The sequence below is a fragment of the Neopelma chrysocephalum genome, unplaced genomic scaffold, assembly GCF_003984885.1.
Source record: "Neopelma chrysocephalum unplaced genomic scaffold, ASM398488v2 Primary Assembly neopelma1_44, whole genome shotgun sequence".
NCBI classification, from domain to species: domain Eukaryota; kingdom Metazoa; phylum Chordata; class Aves; order Passeriformes; family Pipridae; genus Neopelma; species Neopelma chrysocephalum.
Window position 1 is genome coordinate 15,824,529 of NW_020897703.1, and position 12,415 is coordinate 15,836,943.

Sequence of the window (12,415 nt, forward strand, 5' to 3'; positions counted from 1 at the left end):
TCTTTGCCATGTTGTTACTGGTAGCTAATTTTCTATTAAGTATCTGACAATTAATTGAAATACTTCTTGCTACAGTGCTTTATAAGTAGAAAAGGGGCAGATGATGACTATGCCAAAAACTTTTATGTGGGGATCTTGGTGGTGCTCTCTATTTTCTGTTGTTTGTTTGTTTTTTTCCTGTTCTCCCAGGATCTTCTTCCACAAGAGCCTAAAAGCATTTAAAATTTGCAGAATGAAAAGATGGCACAGGCAATGCTGGTACCACCAGGACCTGAAAGCTTCTTCTATTTCACCAAAGAATCTCTTGCAGCTATTGAAAAACGTATTGCTGATGAAATATCTCATTGTGACAAAGACGAGCCTAAAGATGATGGTGGTCATGAAGAAAATGACCCAAAGCCAAGCAATGACTTGGAGGCAGGAAAGATTCTACCATTTATTTATGGTGATATTCCTTCAGGAATGGTGTCTGAGCCCCTGGAGGACCTGGACCCATATTACATCAATAAAAAAGTAAGTATTTTATATTAACAGTGTAATTAGAACACTCCTGTTGAACTATATAGGGTTAAATGCTCTTGTGGGGAGGTGGTCAGAAGCCCTTATTGAGGTGACATCATGTTAATTATTTTAATTACACTGGAAAGACAGCTGACTTCAACTTGCTTAAGTTGTTTTTTAATTGGTTTTTTTTTTGTTTTATTTTAATATCTAATGGTATTGTATTTTACTTAATGGATTCTGCATTAAATGTCTTGTAATCTCTTCAGATCTGATTGAAAGCTGAAGCATTTGAAAATTTCTTCTCTGTCTGGCTGCTCTCTGAGTTTTTTAGGAAACGTAGCACCTGAGATCTAGTTCATTGCAGTAGTCCTTGGACAAAGTGCTCATTCAGTAATATGCCAAAACAATCACTGTCAAAGAATTCTTGAAATATCATAAAAATATTTATTTTACAAAAGTAAAAAAAAAAAAGTTTTAATATTGAGTCTGTTATAGGCCTAATATAAACCTATATACATATTAAAATTATACATATAAAATATATAAAAATATATAGAATATATATAAACTCTCTCTATAAAATTTATATATATAATATGCAATTATATTATATATATAAATTATATATATATAAATTTATGTATAATTACTCAGTTTCTTTTGTAGATATAACTATAACAAAAGAAAAGAGCAAAGTGATTACTTTGGCAAGTACAGATGAAGAAAACATACTTTTATGTAGGCATATGAAGTGAAATGTCCAGAAAGAAAACTAAATTGAGTTTACATTAAAAAGACAGTACAAAGTAAGTAGGAAGTGGTTATTTTATTGTGTAAATCAATAAAATGCTTTTTGAATGAAAAAAATAGAGCTGGTTCTTGAATGAAGTACTGGATAATCAACGAATTAGTATCTCGCAAGTAAGAAATTGACCAAAGAGCTGTATTAGCTCTGTAAGAAGCAATTTAGTTAAAGCAGTGTTTTTTTCTAGTACAGAATATAGAAGATTAATAATCAGGTGTAGATTTTTTTTAGTTATTTTAGTTTTTGTTCTCTCAACTTTATGAATACTTCTGACAAATGACCTATTTTTTTTACAATAACATATCATTGGAATACAGAACGATTCAGTGTTATAACCTGCTTCTTTCCAGGTATTAGCCTTTTTGGGGGAATAATCATCATAAGATGTTAAAATCATAAGAATTAAGATTTCATTAGATGACATTTTCATTGTGTCTCCTAGCCAAATCAAAAATGTTTACATGGATGGTGCTAGTGACGAATGCACAGGCCATAGAGGCAATAAAGCCTTTAAAAAATGAAGACTATCTCAACTCAGAGGCAGTTTTAACAAGCTGAAATGGTTAAATATTTGCTCATGAGTGTCCAAAAATGGTTAGTTAGGGCCTTTGATTTGCATTGCCAGCTTTGATCTGAAGTACAAGTGATAGAGCTGCATTAAATTTAAATGTTAAAAGTGACATATTTTTAATTATATTTTTAATGTAATTACCTAATCCTAGAAAATACTGAAATGCAGATTTTGTTTAAGAGCACAGAAATAAAGAATGCATGAGTTTTCATGGTTCATGTGAAAATTTAGAATCTAATATTTGCTTGTATAATTCTACTGAAAACAAATTTGGCAGCTACTTAGATCTGTGTAAGTACAGCCTATATAAAGGTAAGATTGCTAATATGTATCCTTAATTTCCTATTTCCTATCCCACTTCCCCAACACCCTTTTTGTCTATTTTTTAAAGACATTTATAGTATTGAATAAAGAGAAGAAAATCCACAGGTTCAGTGCCACACCTGCCTTGTACCTTTTATCTCCTTTCAATATTATTAGAAGAATAGCTATTAAGATTTTGGTTCATTCATATCCTTTTCCAGTGGTTTGTTAAAAATTATTACTGATTAATTTTGGTTTGTTAAAAATTATTACTGATTAATTTTGCTATTATTAACACTGGTGGTTTTGGTTTAGTGTTTAAACGTGTTCCTGCCTTTAATTCTTTCCTCTCAAAATCAATCAGAGCTAAGATTAGTCACTATAAGCTGCTGATTAAATTCCGAGGAAGTCACTAGTGAGGTTCCCCAAGGTGCAGTACTGAGCCCAGCCCCATTTAATATCTTTATTGATGATCTTCATGAGGGATCGAGTGTACCCTCAGTAAATTCACAGATGGCACCAAGCTGGGTGTGAATATTGATCTGGTGAAGGATACGGAGCCTCTGCAGAGGGATCTGGAAAGGCTCAGGATGGACCAAGACCAACAGCATGAGATTCAACATAAACAAGTGCCAGGTCCTACACTTTGACCACAATAATCCCATGCAGCGACACAGGCTGGGCAAGAGTGCTTGGGAGGTGGCTCAGTGGAAAAGGACCTGTGGGTGCTGATCAACTGCCCCCTGAACATGAGCCAACCTGTGCCCAGGTGGCCAAGAAGACCAAAGGCATCCTGGCTGGTATCAGAAATAGTGTGGCCAGCAGGACCAGGGCAGTGATTGTTCCCCTGTACTTGGCACTGGTGAGGCCACACCTCGAGTGCTGTGTTCAGTTCTGGGCCCCTCAGTACAAGAAAGACAGTGAGGTCCCAGAGAAGGACAATGAAGCTGGTGAAGGGTCGGGTGCAGTGCATGCCCTGTGAGAAGCAGCTGATGGAGCTGGGGGTGTTTAGCCTGGAGAAAAGGAGGCTCAGGGGAATCTTTATATTTCTCTACAGCTGCCTGAAAGGAGGTTGTAGCAAGGTAGAGGTTGGCCTCTTCTCCCACGCAGCTAGTGACAGGGTGATAGGATATAGCCTCAAGGTGTGCCAGGGGAGGTTCAGGTTGGACATCAGGGGGAATTTCTTCATGAAAGGGCTTGTCAAGCATTGGAATGGGCTGCCCAGAGAAGTGGTGGAGTCACAATCCTTGGGGTTCTCAAGAAATGACTGAATGTGGCACTTTGTGCCATGGTCTAGTTGACAAGTGATCAGTCAAAGGTTGGACTTGATTGTCTCAGAGGTCTTTTCCAACTTAAATGATTCTGTGATAGGTCTATAGCCAATACTATTATGAAATATCTTTGCAGTATTTATGACATTGATAGTGATAGTAAACTGATTTGTATCATATTTGTATCATATATGGTGTCAATATTCTGTGACCTGTCAATTCCTCATATTTTATGTTATGCAAATTCAGCTTTTAAAAGGAGTATGTTCCTTAACTACAGTCAACATGGTTCAACATGCTCATTATGCTCACTATTATGGCAAACTGTGTATGTATGACATGGGCTAAACTTCCAGAATGGATGAAGATTGTAGAGTAAGTATACTTAAATTGGTTAATAATTTTTAAAGTGGTTTAAAAATGACAAGCAAATTAAGAGCTAGACCATGTAGTTTTACTTACCCTTCTGTGTAATACCTTTTTCTTACTTGGAGTTTGGTCCTACCTGCAACTCAAAGCAGTAGAGTTCTGCAAGCTCTGTGAAGGAAAGAAGCTGTGACATTGTTAGTCTCTTTCTCTGAACAAAACATTGATAAATACTTTTCATCAGAATATTTGTACAAATTATGTTCTTATGCATTCTTGAGCTATTCCTTTATCATTAAAAAAAAAAGAGACAAAAAGAAAATAACATTGAAGCCGAAACTACTGCTTTTCAGTACAGAAGATACTTTCTGTAGCCCTTTTGAAACACCTTCATTTTGTACAATGAAATTTTAAAAATAGGACACGCCCTCTATAAAGAAAATACCTCTGCTGGGGATAATTGTTTGACATTCTCAAGTCTATCTGCTCAGCCATTTACCTTTAGTAAATACTAGGTTTCACTTACCCATGGATTTTATTTCTGACATGGCAACCATGCTGAAATTTTTATTTGAACAAAAATATTTTTTCATGTTAGTCATGATTATTATTGCCACACCTAGAGTACTGTGTCCAGCTCTGGGCCCCTCAGTCCAGGAAGGACATTGAGGTGCTGGAGCAGGTCCAGAGAAGAGCGATGAGGCTGGTGAAGGGACTCAAGCACAAGTCCTATGAAGAGAGGCTGAGGGAGCTGGGGTTGTTTAGCCTGGAGAAGAGGAGGCTCAGAGGAGACCTCATCACTCTCTACAACTCCCTGACAGGAGGTTGTAGCCGGGGGGGGTTGGTCTCTTCTCCCAGGCAACTATCAGTAAGACAAGAGGGCATGGTCTTAAGCTCTGCCAGGGGAGGTTTAGGTTAGATATTAGGAAGAAATTCTTTACAGAAAGGGTAATCAGGCATTGGAATGGGCTGCCCAGGGAAGTGGTGGATTCTCCGTCCCTGGAGGTTTTTAAGATGAGACTGGATGTGGCACTTAGTGCCATGGTCTAGTAACCACGGCGGTGTTGGATCAAGGGTTGGACTTGATAATCTCAGAGGTCCTTTCCAACCTGGCTGATTCTATGATTCTGTGATTATTAGTGATGAAATTTCAAAAACTTAGATGCTAGGAACCACAAAAATATGTATGAGTTTGTAACTCCTATTACAGTGCATGTACTAATGACTGGTTTTGAGTTATTTTCCTATGATGTATCACTGAACAATGCAACAGTCTAACTTTTGCTTGAATGTTTCTTACAGGTACACTTTCACTGGAATTTATACTTTTGAATTTCTAGTAAAAGTCCTTGCAATGGGCTTCTGTATAAATGATTTTACTTGCCTTCGTGACCCCTGGAACTGGCTTGATTTTATTGTCATTTCCTTTGCGTAAGTATATAGTATTTTTTGAGTCTGTAATAATTTGTTTGGCTTATGTTAGCTCAATTGTAGTTGAACTATGTTTCAATTTTTTCCACTTTAATATTTTACATTAATGTAGCACATAACAGAATTAGTGGGCTATCCCACAGTACAAAAGAGAAGTTACTGGTGAACAATCAATTTTAATTAGTATTTAAGAAATAAAATCAGGGATATACATTTCATTTTAAATTTGCATTTACTGGAAAAGCTGAAGGGTGCATTTTTTAGGGAAAACTTAATTGAAACAGGAAAATATGAAAGCAAGTTTTTCATTTAAACTTGCTCCTTCCAAAAAAACCCCCAAAAAATCTGAATTACAGGTCCAGGTAAGTAGTATACACTCTGCCTTAATTCTGAATGACTGTGATTTAATCCTACAGGTATATAACAGAATTTGTAAACCTAGGCAATGTTTCAGCTCTTCGAACTTTCAGAGTATTGAGAGCTTTGAAAACTATTTCTGTAATTCCAGGTAAGAAGTAACTGTGTAAAATAGTGTGCACTCTTGTGTCACCTCTGTTTAACTTTGTGTGTGCTGTCATTGTGTTTGTGTGTGGAATGCCTCACTACAGATATGTGACAGAGCTTGTGGACCTGGGCAATGTCTCAGCATTGAGAACATTCAGAGTTCTCCGAGCTTTGAAAACAATATCAGTCATTCCAGGTGAGAAAGAGGTTAAACACTGAGGCTGACTGAAACTCCACAGAAGCTGAACTCATGTTTTTAACAGAAACATCCAGGTTTTAGTATTAACTTCATTCCCTTTTCTAATTCTCTAAAACACTCGGCCTCAGAGTTTAATACATTGTTGCATGGGAAACTCCTTTACATAGCCTGTATATATTTCCATTTCATGATGTCAAACTTTCACACATTAAAGATCAAAATGAATTCCTTATATATTTCTCTAACTAATTTGAGTGTTACTATTTACGAAAGATTGAAAATTTTAGTGTATTGTAAAACTTGAATCCTAGAGGAATGAGATCATAAGAAGCAGCATGGAAATTGCATGATATATTTATTAGCTTATGATGCCTATCTTCACTAAACTCCATCTCCAGTGGAATAGGGTGCATTAGAATGCAGACATTAAAATTACTACTGAAATACAGTTGTGCTCTCTTTTGGTTTGATGTTATAGAACTAATATATTGTATATTGGAATGGAACACTGGCAGATGTTTGGAGCAAGAGGCATCAAAAAGCAAAGAAAATGAACTAATTTCTTTGGGTGTAATTTACATGTATTGAGAGCATAAATTAAAAGTTCTTCATTTCAAGAGCAGGTGCTTTGGAATGTGTACCATTCATCCCCCTTTATACATTATTTTCAAATTAATCTTTCAGGAATGATGAAACTTATTGGTATTTCTTCCTTTTGAAAATATTTTTTGTGAAAAATTTTTTCTGAAGCTATGCATGATAATTAGTAGTGTTTGCATTGCATTTTAGCTTAGGTAAATATTTAGTATTAAAATAAAAATCTACCTCTGTTTGCAGGCTTGAAGACTATTGTTGGAGCATTAATTCAGTCTGTGAAGAAGCTCTCAGATGTTATGATCCTGACTGTGTTTTGCCTGAGTGTATTTGCGCTAATAGGATTGCAGCTGTTCATGGGCAATTTGAAGAATAAATGCTTGTTCTGGCCACCAGAAAATTCAACAGCTTTTAAAAAATACGTAGTTCCATACTTTAATGGTACAGAATTTGACTGGGCAGCATACATTAAGGAAGAAAGTAAGAAATACTGTTGTGACTTGCTAAAATTTTTGTGTAAAAACACACACAAACACAAGTTAACTGTTTCAAACTACAGACTAAAGATAAAAAAACATTTAAATAGGATGGCAAAGAATCGGGATTTGTATGTATTACACCCTAAACTCATGCTGACATGATTGTTCTTTCCATTAACTGTACTTAGAAATGTATTTATAGGGTTAGTTTGGTTTTAGAATCACAGAATCACAAAGGCTGGACAGGATCTCCACAGTCCAGACCAATTGCTTCTCAGCTGCAGGTCCAGTTAGAGCGGACTGCTCAGTGCCTTGTCAGGTCAAGTTTTTAGTATCTCGAAGGATTGAGATACCACAGCTTCTCTGGGCAGCCTGTTCCAGCATTTGACCAGTTGCACAGTAACTTATTTTAATATCAATTCAGAATTTCCCATTCTCAAATTTTCACTACTTACCTTTTATCTTTCCAGTGTGCACCCCTGAGAAGAGTCAGGCTCCATCTTCAATTACCGTCTTTGATGTTATACTTGTGGGTAGCTTGGAGATCCTCACACATCCGAACCCCCCCAGCCTTTAGCCTTCTCAAGGCTAAACAAAACCAATTCTTTTAGGCTCTCCTAGTATCTTTAGGATATAAGACAGAGAACCACTAGATAAATATCAGGGATATTCCCACTTAAGATGTACTTTTATTATTAGATAGAGGTAACAAACCAATTTGTTAGACTGAAATATGTAACTCTTTAGGCAAGCAGAGATTCTGGTAGGAAAGGAGGTGGTGTTCATGTGTAGGACCTGTTGTTCCTCAGGGGGCTGCAAAGGCATCTTTATCAAGATATTTTTCAACAGTTTTAATGTCAGTAGACTGAAGTGATATCATTCAGGCTGGTTCAGAAACATGCAGATACTTTCGTGTTTGTGTCATTTTAAGAGATAGCATCAGTAGCGTGACAATACACAATTAACTGTGAGATGTAATATAATAACTTTACCAGAAATTTGGTTAATTTTCATGTGTGGGTTTGTGTTGGAAGTGGATTTACAGGGTATTGCTCAGTAATTAATTGTAAAAGTAGTGTATTTAACTAAAGAGAAATTGATAGAATAATGCTAGCTTTCCTTCTCCCTGACCCAAAAGTGAAGAAAAATACAGTTGGTATAGGCTGAGTTCTGATGAGTCATGTTTTCTTCCTTTTTTAGCACTGGACACTAAAGTTCTCTGCTGTTTTCTGTGTTTTCAGATTTTATTTTATACTTAATTTTTGAAATGTTGTGACTGTATTTATGTTTTCTGTGGAATCTATCATTTTAGCTACTTTATTTGTGTAAGAAGGGTTGTGAAAGTGAAATGGTGATAGTACTTTGTGGATAATTTTGGCTGATAGTTTATGTGCTGTAGAACAGTTGTGAATTCTCTCTTCAGATATACTATATGTATTCTCTATTTCCGTTTCCCACTAAGTAGCCATCTAAAAGAAATAAAATTTTCCAGAATGTCAGTTGCTTCCTATGCTACATCTGTTGACTGCTGTGAGTCTCTACAGAGTGCTGATGCAGACAAGGCTGTTAGATCTTGTGTTTTTATTCTTCCTTTCTCATATAACTATTCTTAATACTATATACTCTATACAGACCATTGCAATATAGTTTCACTGGGCTCAGTTATGGGTCCTTCTAAATATTTTTTTCGGCGTATTATATTCTGGTCAGCTGTGACCGAGTGTGATATCCTCCTGTGACTTTTTTTAAACATGTGTGCATTTTCATTCATTAAGAAACAAGGCCAGATTCATTTTTTGAAAATACAGGCACAGATCTTGGATCCACATGCCAAAGAATTGGCACATGGCATTTAGGTCATTATCTGAACATTTAGAGTTTTAGCCAGCTCTAAAGCTATTAGAGAAGTAATAGGATTATAATTTTTCTAACGTTTATATAAGTACTGTTGTTTGATGGTAGGGTTTTGGCATCACTGTATTTGATGTAAGTGTTCAGTTTAGAATCCTCCTATGTTCTTATATTATTTATCCCATGGGCTGTTTCTGACTATTTAAATACTACAATAATTTTTTACCTTGTGAAAACCAAAGCCTTTGTCAGCTTAAAAGGTACATTGATGACATCAATTGAGGATGACAGCACATTGATTTAGTTGGGATTAGAGGTTTTTTTCCAGATTTCTATGTCTTTTCCACATTTCAGTGCCTGGCTATCCTCATGGTGAGAAATTTCTCATTATATCCAGTCAGAATGTCTCTTTTTTCAGATTATGCCCAGTGTCTGTCATTCTTCTGCTAAGCACCAGAACTTGTCTCTGTCCCCTTGATAACTTCCTTGTAGTTACTGGGTGCTTTCTACCAACTCCCCCCAGAGCCTTCCTTTTGCCAGGCTGAACATGGTCAGGTTCCTTGGTCTCTCCTCACATGGTGAACGCTCCAGCCTCCTCATGACCTTGGTGACCCTCTGCTGCAACTTGCTCCATTTTATCAATGACTGCTTGCACTGTGGGACCAAACCTGGAAACAGTTCTCTAGGAGAAGTCTAATGAGTGCAGAGCCAAGGGGGACAGTCAATTCCCTCACTCTGCAAGCTGGGCTTCTGTTCCTGCAGCCCCGGAGGCTGTTGACCCTCCTGGCTGCCAGGGCACACTGCTGGCTCGGCCTCACCTTGCTCTGTGTCCAACAAAAGTCTCAGGGCACTTTGTGCAGAGCTGCTCATCAGCTTGTCAGTTCCCAGCCTGTGTCACTGCAGGGACTCTTCCTTCCCAGGTACACAGCTGCATTTTCTTTGCTGATTTTTATGTGTCTCCAGTCAGCCTGTTCCTCCAGTCTGCCTAGGTCCCTCTGAATGGGGCCTACCCTCACTCCTAACTTCTTCCTTGATTTATTATCATCTTTTTATCTGTATTTTCTCTCTCTTTTTTTTTTTAAATTTTATTTTGAGGACAGCACAATTGTTAATTGTTAATAACAAAATATATTTATTTATTTCTGAGGGCTACCACCTTATAATTAAAAGAAAAATTTTGTAAAATTGTTTATAGTACAGCAGCTGTTATTGTCATTTGAACATCCATCTTCTTTTTAAATGCTACCTTCATATTTTAGTCACAGGATGTGCTAGTTAATGTTGCTCTGACTTCAAAACTCTCAGCCAGCCATTAGAAATATTTCCATTTTAAATGAGGTAGGCTTTAATTTTCTGATTACAATCTACCTGCTGAATAAGAGAAGTTTTAAGTTTTGAGTTTTCTTTCTCTCATTTATTGGAAATCATATTTTGGAAAGATATCCAGTGTGCAGTGACTCAAGAAGAGAATATGGAATTTATGCTGTTTAATCATTGTTCCAAGATTTTATTTTTCCACGGTGTTTTTATTTTGTTACCCAGAGAGGTTGTGAATGCCCCATCTCTGCAAGTGTTCAAGGCCAGGTTGCATGGGGCCCTGATCTAGTAAATGGCATCCCTGTACATGGCAGGGGGGTTTGGAACCTCAGATGATCTTTAAGGTACCTTTCAAACAAAGCCATTCTATGATTCTGGGATTGTGCCAGTATTTGAACTCATTATTGGGAAACCATAGATGGGAGATTATAAACATTCAAAACATGATGATTTGAACATAGGTTCATCCTTAAAAAAAAAAAACCAAAAACCAACTCCTTCCATTTGTAAACATGTCGCTTCCTATTTTTTCTTTAGGTCATTTCTATCGCCTGGAAGGAACAAAGGATTTTCTGCTTTGTGGCAATAGCACAGATGCAGGGTAAGGTACACTGAAAATTACATACTACATGTCTAAACATGTAAAAAATATCAATCTAAACTTAGATATTGCATTATCAATTGCTTAAGAACAGACTTCTTATTCATAGTTTTTATGCAACTTCTCAACTCTGAAATAGGCATGGGGCACTGAGACTTATGACCGGATTTGGGGACGACACCTTCAGGTTTCTTCTGTCTGGGAACTGCATGCATGACATTGTCTTGCTCTCTCTTTGTAACAATTCTTTGTAACAAAATCACATAATTCTATTTGCTAATGGTATATCAGTCCATCCCTTGGTTTCAGTTGGTTATGGCTTTAAAACATATATACTTAAACTATTTTGGTAAACATTTAGTTTATGTATGTAACTATGAGATAATTTTATGTGTCTGTAAGTACACATCAAATATACACACACATATGTGAAAAGAAATCTTTATAGTGTTTTTCAATAGAGGTTTTGGAGGCAAGAACCTTTTCCGTCCTTCAAGAATGGAATCATAATTGAAACAGTGTGCCTACAATTGATATCAAGATTGGATCACCTACTCTCAAAACTGATATGTACAGTTTCAGGAGATCAGAACATCCCTATGTGGGTTATTTGCTGCTGAGGAATTGGTAGAATTCGTTAATTAGGCTTACTAATTCACAAATGTGAAGAAACCCAGAAATCTGGTATGCCAGCCTCGCTGACAGACAAAGTTCAGCGTAAAGTACATATGCTTTCTTTTTTCTGCATGGAAGTATCTGCTTCTTCAGATCTCTGTGTTAAGTAAATATGTTGTTTTAATTGAAGAGGTATCTGCAGAACTAATACCAAACTGTTGGGAGTAAGTTTTATTTTGTGTATAATGAAAGGGTGTAAGAAGAAATATTTTCATTTGCTTGTTTACTCTTACTGGATTTTTCTTTAAAGAACACTCTTTTAATTTCCTCACTAATTTTTGAAATGTTGTAAGCCATAAATAGCAGCACCCTTCATGGATGAAACTTCCTTAGAAGCTCAAGGCACAACAATTAAAAAAGTTATATGATATTTGTATATGGATTACTTTACCTCTTTTTCTTCTTTTTTTTTGCCTCCTAGTAAATGTCCAGAAGAGTATATCTGTGTGAAAGCTGGTAGAAACCCCAACTATGGATATACTAGCTTTGATACATTCAGTTGGGCTTTCTTGTCACTGTTTCGACTGATGACACAGGACGGCTGGGAAAATCTTTATCAGTTGGTGAGTGTATAATAAAAATTGTGATTAGTGTCTTATTGGCCCCAAATCAGTCATGGAAAGGCCATTCTTGTTGATATTACACACCATTGTTGTTGTTAACAATTGAAAATTATTAAAGGAAGCAAATTCAGTTGCAGAATTGAGCAGACATGGGCACTTGTTAGAGAGTCTCATATGATTTCTGAAGAGGCCCATGCCCATGAGGGATTTTTTGATCCTTGATTTAATTTTTACAGTATATATTAGATTTTGTGCTGCATGATAAGATATTTTCGAAAATGTCAATATTGAGTTTAAATTGTAAAAATGTTACAGCAAAATCTGAATCTTAATTCCGTACTTTTAATCCTGTTTCTGATAACTAAGAATGCATGTCTTGAT

General features: G+C 36.3%; 1 protein-coding gene across 5 annotated transcripts in view; it reads left to right on the forward strand.

Annotated features, from left to right (window-relative positions):
* The first annotated feature begins 200 nt into the window (after nt 1-200).
* Nucleotides 201-12,415, forward strand: part of LOC113965372 (sodium channel protein type 1 subunit alpha) — a 168,490-nt gene continuing 156,275 nt past the window's right edge. For 3 of the 5 annotated variants that reach the window (XM_027678686.1, XM_027678685.1, XM_027678694.1), the window contains exon 1: nt 201-513. In XM_027678686.1, the coding sequence (XP_027534487.1) occupies nt 241-513 (273 nt within the window). In that variant the 5' untranslated portion in view covers nt 201-240. Of the gene's footprint in view, nt 514-2,271; nt 2,391-3,739; nt 3,830-5,122; nt 5,252-5,667; nt 5,760-6,791; nt 7,029-10,732; nt 10,797-11,892; nt 12,035-12,415 lie in introns of all 5 variants that reach the window. The other 2 variants (XM_027678697.1, XM_027678698.1) reach the window with 1 other exon arrangement.